General features: G+C 35.7%; 1 protein-coding gene across 2 annotated transcripts in view; it reads right to left on the minus strand.

The window, feature by feature from the left end:
* The window catches only part of LOC108686140 (ena/VASP-like protein), a 15814-nt gene extending 3082 nt beyond the window's left edge, over nucleotides 1-12732 (minus strand). For both annotated transcript variants that reach the window (XR_001931688.1, XM_018191251.1), the window contains exon 1: nucleotides 12248-12732. Coding sequence is in view for 1 of the 2 variants with exons in the window: in XM_018191251.1 (XP_018046740.1) it covers nucleotides 12248-12440 (193 nt within the window). In the remaining variant the exon portion in view is untranslated. The remainder of the gene's footprint in view (nucleotides 1-12247) is intronic.
* Nucleotides 12733-18044: the final 5312 nt, after the last annotated feature.

An 18044-nucleotide genomic window follows, 5' to 3' on the forward strand; every position in this document is an offset into this window, starting at 1 on the left:
ATAATAATAATAGTACGCAATACTTTTTATCGCATTGCCAAATACTTATTCAGCATTTCTTCAATCAGGTCAAAAAAGGTCAAATCAAAAAAGATACTTACTCCATTATAGGTACACTATTTTTATTATAAAACTTTGTTTCTCAAATTTTCGTCGTGGTAGATGGGGAGGAAAGTAACTTTGCAAAAAAAGTTCCTAAAATGAAACTTGAACTCCGACGAGGTTTTATTAATGTTATTAATGTTATTAATGTTTTATTAATGTTTTATTAATATAAATTTAATCAAATGCGACACATCGACATATTTTTGCATTACTGTACATCAATATCACATGTACACATAAATTTTCGTACAACAATAGTTTAATTAGACGACTAAGTCAAATTCTAAGAATTTTACGTTGTTTGTTCGTATAAACTATTAATTAATCTATGGACCATAATTTCGTACTGCAAAGCTTTTATATAAATTGTTACGATATTGACAGCTCTGACATCATATTGGACTAAGAAATAGTATAAAAGATTTCAATTTAAACAACTTTTTTTATTCTGGACAAAAATTCCATCTTAAACATATGTATTAATGCGTATAATTTAATCATGATAAAGAATTTTCAAATCTATAAAAGAAAAAAGTAACTGTTGTACAAAAATTATTGCATTTCGATAATACAGATTTAGGATTCCCTTAACGATAGTTACAGATTAACTTCTGTTAATGTAAAATACATCTTTGAATACCCTGTGCAATTATATCTGCTCATAAATCAACTCGTATATTTTTTTCGTCCAATTTTATACAACATAAAATTCTCAATGAAAGGCTTCAGCCTTTTTCGTTAGTGTAGCGGCTGCAATGGATTTTTCTGTTTCACTCAGTTTGTGAAATTCATTACATTATAACTTATGATGAAAGAATCCCAACATTCCAAAATTGAAATGAATTATCCAGGTATATCTTCGAAAAAAACAAAACAAAAATAATAGTTGAATTATAGAATTCAAGGGCAAATCGAAAGGGAAAAGGACGAAATAAAAACTAAATACAAAATAAAACTAAATACGAAATACAAAATAAAACAAACTATTTTTTACAAAAGCTATAAAAGTTGGTTCAATTCTTCATTTATTCTATCTGTATTAAGCATACCTTCTTTTCCTTATCATAATATAATATTCACTATCCATGAATATTAATTTATTCTTAATTGTGATTGCAAGATCAATAATCGTAAGACGAAATCAGTTCTTCATCAAAAAGAGGCAATTTTTTATGAGGGAAGATTCTAGCCTAAGAAAGGAGAATAACCGACAAGGGATGATCCATCTCCTTCTTTGGTCGGCAGGGGTGGTTGTGCGAGCGTGGCCAAGGTCGGGACCGATAAACACAATCGTTTCCTTGGTAACTATCCCTTGAGATCGTATAACCTTGAACATCTCGCGAGATTTCGGATCTTTCCTTAAGTCACATTCAAACAAAGAAATCTTAAGTTGAATACTTGACTTATTATGATCCATTCTCATTAATAATTCTAAATTTAAATGTAAAAATATGTAATGTTAAAATAAAATAGAGTTAATTTCACACGAAGAATTACTTATCATTTTGAATATATCTTACGATTGATTGATTTATAATGTCTCACAGATATACATCCTTTCTTTTGCTTCTTTCTTCCTTCCCAAGTAACAAAAAGTGTCTAAAATCGGAATCATAAGACGTTTTTTGCATCTAAAAGATGACTTAAAGATGTCTTATGTCACAATTTTAGACTTTGTGTTGTTTAGATTTTTACATCTCTGTTTAACAACCTTCGAAATTATAATGTATAAAATATGCCTTACTATTCCTACAATTTAAATAAAATATAATAAAGAAAAATGTAATAAGAATACAATAAAAAAAAATATATAATAATTAAATAAAAATTAAGTATTACACAAATATAAATGTAACACCTAAATGTAAATGTAACACAGTTTATAAGAATAATATAAGAATATAAGAATAATATAAAAATAATATAAGAATAATATAAGAAATACAAAATAAAAATAAACTATCTGAAAATATTTATTACCATTATGACTGCAACACAGACTTTTGCATAACGCATAGTGCTTAAGTGACCAACCAAAAATCAACCAATCAGAAACCGCCCTTTCCTGCCATTTCACGGAAAGGAAGAATTTTGATTGGTTGATTCTCTTATGCATTATGCAAAAGTCTGTGCTGCGGCTTTTATATTCAATTTAAATTATGGAAATAGTAAAGCATATTTTATACATATAATATTCAAATATATATATTGAAAATCAAAAATATATTTAGATACATGTACACTACTTAATTTTCTTTTAACATTTTTTTAGCCCATATTATTTTATGTCACTTTATATATGTCATGTCAATTAATGGGTTATTTCAATAATATCGCCATGTACATCTTAACTTTAGACATTACTTGATAATGTGACTTCTCGATCACCCTATACACAGATAAAGCGAAATGAGAACGTAAGAAGAACCGGGTTCATTTACCCGTGTAGTTATCGCAACAGGACTCTTTCGGACATAATCGCGTTCTTGTCTCGTGAGATTCTTTTTGCACACCTCGACATGTAATGTTCAGCTTGACAGCAAGCAAGTGATCGTAGCAAGCAATCATTATAATGCATCAAGTAATTTTAACTCTATTTATGATTTTTTACTTATCTTGTGTTGTGCGACAGAATATCAGAAGACACACACACACACACACACACACACACACACACACACACACACACACACACACACACACACACACAAATTATGAAAACACATCAAAATATTGATAACGTTAATCTTTTTTGTAATATATTTTTATTAAATTACACACACACACACACACACACACACACACACACACACACACACACACACACACACACACACACACACACATACACATTGCTATATTTTTTAAATATTTTAAATATTTTTTTGACAATTAGCATTTCTGACAAAAGAAAACATCATATTTGACTGAAGCCATGTCACTCAGGAAACAAAGTTTTGTATATTAGGTATAATTATAGCTCGTGGAACGTTTTGCTGAAACCTGAGAATTTTATTCAAATAGTTGGAAAATTCGGATACAAGAGCCGAAAACAAAAATCTTTGGGTTCGAAAGCGGAACCTTTTAGTCGGAAGACAGGCCATATTCTCTTCGAAAGGGTTCGGTGATGATCGGGGTGCAAGGAAGGAAGAAAAAGAGTGTGTGCGTGCGCGTATGTGTGTTTGATGAGAGAGAGAGAGAGAGAGAGAGAGGGAGAGAGAATGAGCAAACAAGCAGGAGAGAAAGAGGAGATGAGGGCGAAAGAGGGAGAAAGAGGATACAAACGGGGAAGTGGACGAAGAGAGGAGGAAATAGTCGTCGAGAGACAGGGAGAAGAGAGAGAAGTCGGGTCCGTGACCGAGCAGGATCAATGCACGACGTGGACCTTGAGAGTCCCTCCACCCTTCACCCACTCCCCCGTCTAACTCTCACCCAGCGACGATCCCGCCGCCCTCCTCGTTCGCAGCCCTTGCACAGGCGGCGCGACAACGACGGAGGCAAGAGGAGAACGAGACGGGCCTGGAGGACGAGCGCAGAGAGGGAGAGACAGGCCTGAGAGGAGAGGCAGAGGCGCAGATTGCATCGTGCACAGCACCGCTCTGTCAGCTATACCAACAAAGTATAACCGCACTAGCACACCACAGTCGGCTGCTGATATGCAGGCCGATGCACTGCCATGGCCTCTTATGACGGCCAATGCTCTTTGAGATCTACAGAGATTCTAAAAATTGCATTATTAACCCTTAACTGGGTATAGTACGGTCCTCTTGCATGATCTCATGTCCAATTAATTGCTGAAACCGTTGCTATTTGAAATCGACTTCCTTCATATTTCATCTTGCTATTGGGAAATGTTTTCCTCTCTTTCTTTCTCTATTTTTCTTTTTTTCTTCTAATTAATTTACTTGATAACTCTATTATTCATATCTAGAATAATTGAAAATGTGTCAAACAGATGCCATTTCTAAAAATATTATTCAATCACTTCCTATACTACGATCCTTTTCGAACGAATTTTGGAAATGTGTATTATGTATGCGCTTACTAAGAAATTACATCAAAGCAGCTGCATTCTGTCAAGGTAAATCAACCCTCTTCAAAATCGATGACTAATTCTTGATGACTATTCTGTGCTTGCAGTGGATATTTACGTAAATTTTCGTCAGAATGACGGAACATCCTTCATGCATGAATTTGCCAGCTGGACTGAGTTCTAATATATAAGTATGCATAGGATTGAATCTCTATTGAAAGATTTGCATCTGTTCGAACCCTTTTCCTGAATTTTATGAATCAGGTAAGAGATTGACAAACTTATATTCCCATTTCGCAAATAACATTTGATGCCTGAAGGATATAGATCAGCTGTCCCAAAAATGATAATGGATTTATGTTCCTCATATGCCAAATGTGATTGTTTAAATTCAATCGTGTAATAAATTTATAAGTTAATAACTCATAAAAAAGTCTCCTGTGCTGTGGAGACCCAACTATTCTTATGTATTTTGAGTCGCTGAATACGAATCTGACATCAAAATAGGACTATCCAGGGTAAATTTTCAATCTAGAGGAAAAAATGACCATTTTTTTCCCATTTTTGACCTATTTTTTCGTTCTAGATTGAAAATTTTACTTTATTTTTACTTTATTTTTTTGGGCCTGTGTAATAGATCTGTTCGCGTTGCTTGCACTTACACTTACTTTACAGTATTTCTTTCTTCAACGCCCTGAATATATATTTACAATAATAAACGATTTATTATTATCTATATATATTTATATATATATATCTCATTTTAAGTGCAAAAATTTTAGGGCATTTTAAGCAACGTGAACAAACTTAATATATTATTAATGTAACGATTATTGCAATTTATTATCGAAAAAAACAACTTTCGGTGCCAAACTTGTAATGCGATGATAGAATAGGTGTCTTGATAAACGTTATTTACTGTATTTTTTCCTGTAAGCATTGAGATTGCCTTTCAAAGTAGCGATGTGCAAGATTACACGGATATTGATAAGAAAATCTTGTCCGCACGTGCGTGATGAGTGGCACGAAAGAATGCGCGTGGCACTAAATGAAATGATAAAAAAGAGCATAACGAATGAACAGAAAATTTGTTTCTTATTTTCAAATGTGTTCTTTTATATTTTTTATTGTCTCTTTACAGAATTCCTTTCAATGTAGATATATGATAGAATGTATTTGCATTTCTTCGTGTTTCCGAAGAATAATTTAGAAATGCGTAATTTTTCTTTTTTTGCATGATCGAATCTCTATTACATGATCGAAAAACTGCAATGTTATGACTTCAAAAGTCGGAACATTTTATAAATCAAATATACATATTTCGAATACACTAGAAATTATTAATAATTAGTATATGGTGTGTATATTAATATAAAAAAAATGCAATCAATTTAATTCTCATAATATTTAATTAAAAAATCTGATTTAATTTGCATATATTAAATTATAACAGAATGATGAAGTTATATAAAAGCAAGAAAGTTTACGAATTAACCCCATTTTCTTTTTCCCTCCAGATTTTTTAGGTCTGTCGCCACTACATAAACAACCCTTCGTTCCCACGCCACTCGTTTATCTCCACAAGAATTTGACACTATCCTGAAATCCCAGAAACCGTGAGATTCCTATATAATCTGTATCTTTTTACATACAGTGATGTAGAAATACACACGAGTTTTAAAAGCTAACCTTAAGTTAAAATAAAATAATAAAATTAAGAGTTAATTTATTGTGTAACAATAAATTTTGTAACAATAAATTCGATTCGTACGGTTAATCCTTGATTTCTCAACTTTCTACAAGCATAATCCTTTCAGGAGTTCAGTGTTTCACAAGAATGTGGGTATTCAATGAAGGGTTTTTGTAACCTCGTCGACCTTTTCTGTTAGCTTACAAACAGATTTGTGCAATTCATGCACAGGCCTAACTTGTGTAGTTGCGTTTACGGAACTGCCAAGATACATCTGCCAGGGTCGGTAAGACGAGAACGCGACACGCGCAACGTAACGTGAAACTTTTTACATGAGCGATTTTACGTAACAGATGTAACGATGTGCCACGTGACGATCTTTCACTTTCGTTTGAAAGCACCGGAAAGAGATCAAGACTTATTATAAAATATTTAATAATATATGCGTAATGTATGCGTTGCATTATATGTTCCACTATATTGTATTTATGAAGAATTAATATTTTCCTATTCGTTAATATTTTCTTCCATTTCTAATTTTAGCAGGAAAGATCGAAGTTAAAAGATAAAAAAATGTATAAAATAATATATAATCTTGATGTATAAGCGAAATTATATATTTGCGTTAATTCATTGCTTGATTCGAGTTAACGATGTGTAATTAATTATATTTATAATTTATTATTACTAAATTGAAAATATCGAACGTTAACCCTTAGAGCCACTTTTCTTGTAGTTACTCAAAGTGAACGCTAGGGGCTCCTAGTTACACTCGCGAGAGCGTACTTACAAGACGAGTTAATGCAAAACGCGCACGTCGGGTGCATTGCATCCCTGTCCGCCCGACGAGGCGAGGGTTGGATCGATCGCGGGCGTTGGCGCCGAGGTCACCGGCTCGCCTTGCTCGGAGTAATGACCCTCACCCAGTGCAGAGCAATGGCATCGGCAAACGGCACCTTTCCTAGAAAATCGCGAGGGTGGTTGTCGTAGAAGTACCTCATCGACGCTATGCGATCGCCGTCTCCAATGCGACGACGCGACAAGGAAGGGGTAAAACGTTATCGCGTGGTCCCATCACCACTGCAAAATGCGCAGAGGTGGTACTTTCACCCCCGCTTCATGTTCCTCCCTCCTTCCCTCCCATCCTCCCTCCCTTCCTCCTTTCAACGCCGTCGCTGATGTTGATAAACCCTCGCGCAGGATCGCGGGGGACCTTAAACTTGGGGAGAGGTCGATCATCGAGCTCAACCTTCGCAGTGACCGCGATCGCGACATGTTTCCGTTTACCATTTCACGAGAATATTTAAATAAAATTGTCTCACTTTCAACTAGATAGAAATTGGAAATGTTATATTATATCTTCCCTACTCTAAATTTTCCTTCTATAAATTTTTATCTGCTAAATACAATTGAATATTTTTGAGAGAGAAAAAAGAAATCGAACTTTAAATTATTAAGTTGATTTTTCAAGATTATTATAAGAGAAAATCTCTTCACATACATAATTTCAAATATTCTTTCAAGAAATCTACAATAAATTAAAAATGTAATAGTTATATACAGCACTTTACTTATTGATATTCTAATAATGACATGACACAGGATTCAAATTCGAAATAAATCGAACATAATTTTACTCTTTCTTTACCCTTTGTCTTTTCAGTAAGCAAGAAAATGTGAAAGCAATTATCACGGGGCAATTACTAAAATGATGTACGTACATTCATCCCACTGGAAGTTTGCCATCGCGCCAGAAAGTCTCGATTACCTGAGAGTGCAGCTCACGCGAACTCTCCCCTCAACTGCAGTTCTACTTTTCGCAGAAACGCCCCCACATAAAAACGAAAGAAGGGAGAAATGAAGCGACCATTGGTGCGACATTGCGTGCAATAACGATTGTAAGGATAAAAGCGGCAGAATATAGACTGACTGGGTCATTCCACCCTGTTTTACATTATCTAGCGAACGAGGGTCATTGCGAGACGGCGAACCTTTCGAATAGCCTCTCTTGTTCTACCACTTTCGATCCACTTTAATGGCGGGAGCACCAATATGATAGTATAGTGGTAATAGCATCGAAAAGGAACAATTGAAAAGTAATTTGCGTGACACATCGGTACAAGAGTAACATCTGTTCTTTTAGAAATGTATATCATATTCTTATTTTTCTCTTATTTCTATTCTACTAAACAAAATTGAACATTGTCTAAAATCTAATTGGCTTATTGAATGTATAAATTTTATCTTATCCAACGTAATTTCAAAAGATAGGCTATGGCCGATATTCATAATCGATTCCTACTTTAAAACCGTGTTAATAATGTTTTAAGATGCTAATACAGCTCTCTAATTGGTTCATGACATCTTAATACTGTACTAAATTAAAAATCATAAATCTAAAATTCTTTAAATACCGTTTTTTAAAGCCTTGAATTTTGGATAGAATATACTCGAATTTTTAAAATATAATTTATAGAATAAAGATTAATAATTTATTAGGTATATCAAAACTAAGTAAACACACAATTTTTTATTAATTAATCTTTTGATAATGAGATTTTTATGCGTTAAATTTAGAAATTTTTCTATCCATCGTCTTTGAAATATTTATATATATATGTATATAAATATAAACGAGGTATACCTACGAGATATCCAATATAGGTATACCTACATTGGATATCAAACGTCATAAATCAAAATGAATAAAATCTTACATGATATAAAAATTTTATATTATAAAATTTGATTGTATTCCTAAGTAAAATTATCAACCAAGTTCATATTGCACACAGATACTGATTTTCTTATCCAAAACTAAAAAGAATTGGAACAACTGCCTTGTCTGTCCATTTTCATCATACAACGATAAGATACGATAAAAAGTAAAAACACTGTTTATATATATAGCATATAATCGTAATCAACTGAAAAATGTAATCGTTTAAATCTGTTTAAACTCTTGAATTATTATCGTCAACAGGAAAAATTGATTAAAAAAAAATACCTGAAAACAGCCAGTAAAGTAATTAAAGAATCGTTGTTTTTCTAAACAATTGTATTTTTTGAAAAAAGAATTGCAAAATATAAATTTGAGTAGACCAGAATTTCTATACATTTAATAATGTTTCGATATATTTGTCAAAAAATGTATATTTACACAACTGATAATTACATTAAATTTATTTCATAAACAATTCATACGAAACAAAATTTAGATAAAATAATTTGTATAAAATGTATCGTATTTGATTATAAGGCTTTTTCAAGTTTATTATGACATGTCCGGTTGGGAGAAAGCTTATCAGTATATATCAACTTATTTCCGAGGAAATACGCGTTTTCCTCCTACGAGAACCGAGAATAGAGACCTTAGATCCTAACTGTATTTGCCCTTCTTATCATAGCGCATACCATACGTAGGCACTTGACACGCACATGTTGCGCGCGCGTACTCGACTCACATCTACATGTGACACACAGACAAGTCTTAGCTGAAGGGTGTCTGCGTCCATGGTACACGTTGCGGGATGCAGCGAGATGCATACACCCTTTTATAATATGTCTGAGAGATCGAGTAATTCTTTTTCACATGTTTATCTGTAAGAGATCTAGATCCAGGTTATAATGTTTTTCTATCATAAATTATTGGATAATAATTTCATTACGACAAAATGTTATCATTAGAAGTGATCAGTTAATTATAATTTGCAATCGATTAAAATTTGTTGATTGAAAACAGTATTACGAATATGAAATTGTCAGTTTTTTTAATTTTTAGGAATAATATATAAAATGAGACAGACAGAAGTAGAAAGCATAAAAATATATTTAAAAGACATTAGATAGTGAAAGAAGCAAATGTTCGAAAAGAGAATTTTTTTGTTCTGTTCAGAAAATAAATATTTCCTGTTCAATGGAAAAATTCTCTTGTCTTCATCAATAGCTCTGTCGAAATATATGATGACACAGAATCGTCACGTCACTGAGCCTTGGCCTCAAGTTAGGAGATAATGAAACATTGATAAGAAGCAGACTATTTGAAAACATAATGACTTGACCCACTCGGGATCAACAATGGAAACTGCATACTCTTATATCTACTTGAAAGTTTTCCTTGAAGAACTGCTCAGATTAGGAGTATTATTATCTCCTTTACAAAATACTTTAACAAATTATTTAAGGTTCATAGTAAAGTTCATAATAAAAATCTGACTTTTGATCTCATATAATTTGTGAACTATACACATATATTTATTGCTCTTTTTCTGTGGACGTATAAAAAAATATATTAAATGTATAAAAAAATATAGATTACGCTATAAAGCGATGTAAGATCATGTCTTTCATCAAAGCATCTCTGCATTCACACGATTGTATTCACAAAATCATTTCTTGCTATCATGTATGTTGTCATTGCGATAACGTGTGGCCTTGTTAAGATCGCTCGATGTATTTTTACAATTGCACGATCGCTGCCATCGCTGCCATTTATCTGTCATCCATCGATTCATCGCAAGGAATAATGAAAGCTGTATATTGTGAATCGATAATAAGTTTGCAAAACTACTCACGCATTTATGCGCGGATTGTGCCGTTATGTTACGTTAGTTTTTGATAAATGCGAATGACTAAGGAAACTCTAAAATTCAATTTTTTTTTATTTTATTAATTTTATTAGACCACTTTATTTAAATTTATATCATGGATCGCGCGGTCTCCGGTATCAATAACGAACAATTTTTTTTAAATAAATTATAAAATCGCCTTATTTCTTTATATTCAAATGTTCAGTTTCTCGATTATTCTAGCAATTCGAATCGTTTCCACGCGGTCGATTTGATTGCGTATCTTTCTGTATATAGATAAGAATGTTGATACACTGCACAATGCGTTGCGGTGATCTTGCAGAATACTTTTTGATATTTTTCACGGTCAAGGCCGTTCTCTGCGTCGAATATATATTTAGAAGAACGATTTAAAGAGACGACTCTTTTTCTTTCGCCACCACATTAACATAGATCGTAGACGTTGCGGACTGTCGATGTCCTCGAACTTTGCCGAATTCTGGTTCACGTTAATGCGAATGCCGATTTCTTTCGTGAACAAAATCAACCAGCCAACGCGGAATATAAAAGAAATATGCTCGCGTTATAATCCTTTCGCCACAGACAGCCTTGATCATTTGCCACCTCACTTACGAGGACAGATCAACATGTATATGTATGTGTGTGTGTTCCGGGATTAAATTACCATACAGGAAAATCATTATCTGTTTGTTTCTTTACAGCTTATTTATTATTCGACCTATAAATATTTTTTTACTATCAGTTCGATATAATCTACTTTTCGTCTACATCATGTTCTTTTTAACTTAATCATTCCACTCATTCTACGACCGACTACGACAAACAGACAACAATGCTTAGCGGGACTTATCGTTAATGAACCTTACCAACATAAACACAGTCGTATCATCTAGAATATAAAACAGTTCTGCGAAGTTCTGATGAAAGAGAGAGAATGGCTATCCGCCAAAGAATTTCTTGTCTACATTCGACCAGTCGACGCCTCAAAATTTATAGCCATCGTTGTATCGCAGTATGCAAATTTCGTTTAGATCTCCCAGAAGTTTACTTTTTTTTAAACCACTTTTTATGGACTGATGATCTCGTTACTTTTGTACGACGAAACAGCGTATAAGCTCCGCTTGCGTAAGCTATTACTTGTAAATCAAATGCGGATGTATTCACGAAATATGTTTCAATAATGTCTCGACAATCAGTGAAAATCCTTATGTATATACAGTTTTGCAAAAATTATTACACATACAAAGTATTTTGCAATTATCTACTTTCCTCATGCATTTAATTTTAGAACTAATATTTTATAAATTCAAAAAATTTATTTTTAATTCCAAAGGTCTACAAATTCTAAAGAGCAGCAAGTTCTAAGAAACCAAACAGTATACTGACTGCGAGAAAAAAATTTTTGATATTTGAAGCTATAATTGCATGGCAAAATCATTATACTTAATTAGAAACTCCATTTTTATATAATTATTACTGCTATTAGTAATAATATTAGTAATAATATTAGTAATAATTATATGTATCGTTCTTGTATATCTTCAAAAAATATGTAATTGGCATCGAAAATGACCATAAATTATATTTCCCTCAGTAAATATACATATATTTAATGCAAAGTTAAATAATGTTAAAAATTATATTCGAAGAGAAACTCGGATAAAAATATGTTGATAAATGATTCATAGATACTGCAGAGATTCTCTAGATTTCTATATCTTTTTGAGATTCATTGTATCTCAGAATACAGGTAAAAAAAAGAGAGAGAGAGAGAGAGAGAGAGAGAGAGAGAGAGAGAGAGAGAGAGAGAGAGAGAGATAAGTTCCTCACCGAGATCGGGAATAGAACTGGTGGGTTCCTCGTGATGGCCTTTGCTCTCGTTGGAGGTTCTCGCTCTGGGAGGCGGCGGTGGCGGCGGTGGTCTCATGCTGGAGGTCGAACTGACTACAACTGTCGCGGGTGGTGGTGGAGGTGGACCACTGTTTCTTCCGTGATTGCCACGTATTTGAGACTGCGGTGACATCAGCACCGTTTCGCCCCGCGCGTGCCCCTGAGGTGGCCGAGGGCACCAGCCATGTAATACCCTTATGGCACTGCGCACTTCCGCCTGCAGTTCGGCGGCCCTGTCTCGAGCCGTGTGAGCCACCTTCGTTACGGGAAACCCGCGCTATCGCGGGTTACACAAGGATCACGTGACGGACAACACTTCTCTATAAGTCGTGTATAAGTCCACTTCACTCACATAACACGTTGATTTACGATTACACTAAAGTCACGTTACGTTGCACATCGATTAGTCACCGAGTCTACAAAGATATTCTTTTCTAATCTCTTTGTAATCTGTTTTAATCAAGTTCTCACCAATTCACTGTATTTTTCAATAAACACTTTAGATCTATTGTTTTCAGTGATATACACTTTATGTCTCTCTATTAGATCCACTAGTCGAGGATCGAACTTGAAGAACACTGAATCCGTATCAATCACTTTTCAAATGCACTTTTTCGCTTTTGTCAGTTTTATGCCAAGTGATATTTCAATTTGAAAAACATTGTTAATCATACTTTTCATTATTCGAATCAATTTCACTTTATCCAGTGACTATAAACTATGTAAATTTAGAGAACTGACTGGAGTCAGACAGACTTCTTTCAACAAATGCAACCTGTCATCGTCACCTCTCTCTGATCAGACTCGACTTTACCTGGACCAATAGAGTCTCCTCACTCTGTCTCTCTCGCGCGCACTCCCGCCGGTTGTCGAGTGTCACGGTCAATGTCTCATAGTGGCGCGTGGCAGGTGTCCGCGAAAGCTCTCATTCGCACTTTCGCGACTCGTGCAAAAGAGGTGGACAAAATTGTCACGGGATGCACAAGCAGACGTGAGAGCGATTTAGTTAATTATATAATAAATAAGCGGAGCGAAGGCGCGTTTCGGAGCTGTCGATCTCATATGAATGAACGTTTCTTAGCAGTATGCCGAAAACAACAGTCCTCGGCACACGCGTCGTCCCTCGCGAGAGTCAGCAGCAACCTTCCCCTCTCTCGTACCACCCACGCACCCACCACTTTCTCGCTCCCTCCCGGCGCGTCACTCTACCCCACTCACAGTCCCCCGTGTCTCTCACCCTTACAGGCGACGGGCGCGCTAGTGCGAGAGAGACGTCTATGTTCTATCGGCCGCGCCGCGCGGTACAAAGGCGAGCGTCAACCCCTGTCTCGTAAAGTCACGGTATCGTACGCTGTCAAAACAAAAGCGCCTAACGTCTATAAATCGTGTGGCACATCGTTTCTGACAAATCGCGTCGCGATGGAGATATTATCACGTGTGGTCGCGCGACCAGACAGTCCAGAGTCCAGACACTCGTCCGGTCGCTCGAGTCAGTTAATACTGACGGAAATGCGGCGGCAAATCCGTGTGCGTCGCGCGTGCAAGCGTGCGACTACCGTACGTGTGGTAGGTATGCACCGTGTATTACGTATGCGCGATCGCTGATGCACGACGCGCGACGCTCTGACAGCGAGTAGCGACTAGGCCGACGATGTCGAGAACCGTCATCGGTGCTGGCGAAAGTGAGAGTGTGCTGGTCGCGGCGAATTCAGTGGTGCATAAGCGCGACGGGCACTGTTATCTCTTTCCCTCTCATACGCGTTCTCCCTCTCTTCCGATCCGGTCTCCTCTCTCTCGCTCTCCCTCGCCCTCTCTTTCCTATCCTTACGGGCAGCCTATAGCCGCCGGCAAGCAAAAGCGTGCACGCTCTCGACCTATAGCGTCCGATGCCGGCGTGCTTCGTCGCTCCGTGCTGTGTGCTATCCGGTACGCGTGTATATATAAAAGCGGCTGGCTTGTCCGCGATACGACCCCACACACCAAACCCTCCGCCGGAGCGGAGAGACTTCGCTCACTTCGCCCAGTGCCCTTCGTCCGCCTCCTTTTCTTGCCGCACTTCTCGCGCTCCGCCACTTGAGCTTCTCTTCCTTCCGTACGCGTACGCGCGAAAGACGCGACCCTCCGATACAACCCTTTGCTATTAGATCTGCTTTCTTCGCTGAACGATTGCTTCTACGTAATGCACTTAACATACAGTTATTAACGGAATTAAAGTAAAAAATTTTAACTTTGGACAAACGGAGAAATAGATATCCTAGTTAATTATATTAATATACAATACATATAATATATATATATATTTATATATATAGGAAACATAGATAACTCATTAATCATTTTTTAGAAACATCAGGAATGTCTTTAAACGTCTATATTCAAGTATTTTGATTAACCATAGTAGGAGTAAATTCTTTGTTGTATCAACCCGAAGGGCCGCGTTGCGCATTAATCCGCCCCTGAGCCAGCGATAGGCAGGGGGTGGTTCAATGCGCGCCGCGGTTGCGCGTCTGCTATCACATGGCCTTGTCCTTGAATGAGGCTTGTGAACCCGACGCTGCTTTTATCGATCACAGCCCCCGCATCCCGCTTCGACGCACTCGCTATAACCATCCATCTATCTCGTTGCAATGACGTATCTAGCGAAGAGCGTTCCCAATAATTCATGACTATTTTTGATCTTACATCTATTAATTTCGGGGATTCATATGTTTATATTCATATTATACATTTAATTGATTAAGTGTGTTTTATTGTAAATTTTTACAACTACGTGTATTGTAATTACATGCACATATATATAAGTACAAATTCAGATTTGGAGACGGACTTAGCAAAAGGGTTGATGCTGAAAGATAATAAGAAAAAATAATTAGTCTTTTTCAGCAACAATGCAGAATATTTAAATAGAAATAACAAGTCAAATGTAAGTTAAAGTAATCAAATTTGCATGTACTCGTGTACATGGATGTTGGTTATGGTTTCGTATTTTAGGGTTAAAACGAGATCCGCTTCTTAACCACCGCGAAATTCAGTATAAAAGATTCACGCTGAAACTGAGCATGCTTCGAAGGAGCCACTAAAGGGTTAAACGTACCTAATGTCCGATTCCACTTTTCGTCACTGTGAACTAAACCGGACATGCATCATGCAGCGACATCCGTCGTGTCTCTGTATTCTTAGAACGAGCCGTAATTTCTAAGACGGGTCCCCCTCGAGTCGCGCCGCAGAAGAATGGGACATAATAAGTAGAATGGTGTGAGCATTAAACCCTTCTGAATTTCGACCGAGAATCTCTGTAGATGGTAAATTCACTGAACTAAATCGGCTCGACGATTCGAAGGTCAAGGCCTCTTTGAGTAGGATCGACAAAAGTTTTACTATCCTTACCTCTTGTCTAATGACACGAGTCATCCAACTTGGACTCTCGCAAGGAATGAATACGCGACATAATGTGCCTTGAAGAAGGGACCATCTTTAATTTTATTGAACACTATGACGAATATTCATTTACGGTTACATATATTTAACGCGATTCATAAATTTAAAAACGTCCCAGACCGATTTGATTATTGTTCATTTAGATTTCAATTTGAGATCAGATACAAATGATATACATATAATAAAGCTAAATAAAATATATAAATAATAGAATTAAAACAGCAGATAATTAAAACTCCCAGACGATGACCAGACACTTGCCTTAAATCAATTGCCGTTGTATATAGCTAGCTGTAAATTCCGGTCAACAAAAGGGGAGTTCTTTTTGATGCAAATATCAAGTTCAAAGCGAGCCCAAATCCGCCAGTCGTGACTCTCCTCTCGTGCGACATTTCAAAACTATTCTCACGAGGAAGTACATAAGTACCATGTCATTGTCGTAGGTATGTGAGGAGAGAGAATCGCGGGTAGCGTATTACGTGACCGGCTTCGTAGTTGTTTAGATCTAGATGAACCTGAATCATCAAACCGGTCTGAACGCGCGGTCGCCATCGTGGTGTGGCTCAGCGCGACTCTGTTGGATTAGGTTAGGGACAAGACGCGCGTTGTAACACGCATGAGTTAAAATAGAGAAAGAACGACTGGAAAGTCGAGAGATCGGAAAAAGGATGGTTATATCGTATATCAGAAAAAGATAATCGTAAGATAACTCTATATGTGTGTCTCATCTAAGATTATATATATAAAACATTTATTTACTGTGTATTATATATATATTCACATGGATAAATAAATAGGACTTTCGTACGGAAGAGATCCGAGTTTGACTTCCGACCGAGGCAATATTTTTCGCAATAAGTTTATTATGGTTTTTTAAGATTAATTTGGGAAATTTGAGGGGATTATTAATATTTCAGATTGATTGCGTTGAAAATCCGACAATCATATCGGCACGCAATTATCATTTCTGAAATTAATTCATTTATATATATATTTATGAATATATATAATAGTTCAACATCTTAATAGTCAGATCGTAGTGGCACTTCATATTTAAAGTAATGTATTTAACATAAACGATTTTGTTTTAAATCTTATTAAATAAATAGATATACATATAAATGAAGACGAATAAATAAAAAGATACGATAATAAACCAGAGATATTGAACAAAAAGAAAAATAGTGAAATATTAAAAAAGTGATGGAAGAGAGAAAGAGAGAGAAATAAAGAAAAGGAAAGGATTACATTTAGAATCATGTTTTTAGTTATTTTCGAAATTTCCTTTCATGTTATTTCTTAATCCTGCGATACGAGCTCATGAACTCATGAGCTCATGAACTAATAAGCAACAGTTTTATAGACAATAAAAATTTCTTTTTCTTGCTAGATGTTAAATAGTCACATTATACAGAAATTATAAATAGGAAAATAAGATAACTTAGTTGCAGTCTTTACTAATGTGTAGCCTCTACTCTTTCTTATCTTATATTTTAATATTTCGCATAGAATACAACAAATGCATATATTATGCATATGTACTATCAAGTATTATAAACCTATATATTGATGCTAAACAAGGAAGGCTTTCTCCAATAGCCTTGAACCTCTACTGAAGCCCCGCAGCTATATGAACTTGAACCAGTCTTTTGATCTGTCCTTGCTCCTTGCAACTATATTCTGGAACGTATTGGTTGGATACTTAGTGGATGGCAGCAATATTTATCAAACAGTTAAAGTCCACTCTAAATGAGCAATAATATTTTATTATTTTAATATCCAAAAATAGTTTCAAAGTATATGCTTCTTCTTCTTATTTCGATAAATATTTCATTTTTCAAATTATCGCATTTTCACAGACCTTAATAAAATCAAAGTTCGAAAATGTTGGATGATATTAAATGAAATGTTTAAACTTACGTTTTCATTGCTTTGATATTGAAGAATATACTTCCAACCAAAGTCCTTGTCCAGGTCGTTTTCCACTTTCGTTCTCCGTTAAAAAACGCCGATGGCGATCACCTAACGAAAGCGAATCGTATCGGCGAGAGTTTTAGAAACCGGATCGCGATCAACGGGGGTCCATGAAAAGTCGTCACGAGGCCAGCGAACGTCGAGAGCGAATGTGAGAGCCGCTCAAGAAAGTGAAACTTTGTTTCTCCTTGCACGAATCATGACAAACCAGCTTTGACTTTCATCGCTATCACTCACCAAGACTAAACTGGAGGAGAAACCAGCACGTTCTATACTAAACAACATCTCCGATCTGTGTCATTTGCTGCGTCTTAAATCCAAACAG

The sequence above is a fragment of the Atta colombica genome, unplaced genomic scaffold (assembly GCF_001594045.1).
Source record: "Atta colombica isolate Treedump-2 unplaced genomic scaffold, Acol1.0 scaffold164, whole genome shotgun sequence".
Classification (NCBI taxonomy): Eukaryota; Metazoa; Arthropoda; class Insecta; order Hymenoptera; family Formicidae; genus Atta; species Atta colombica.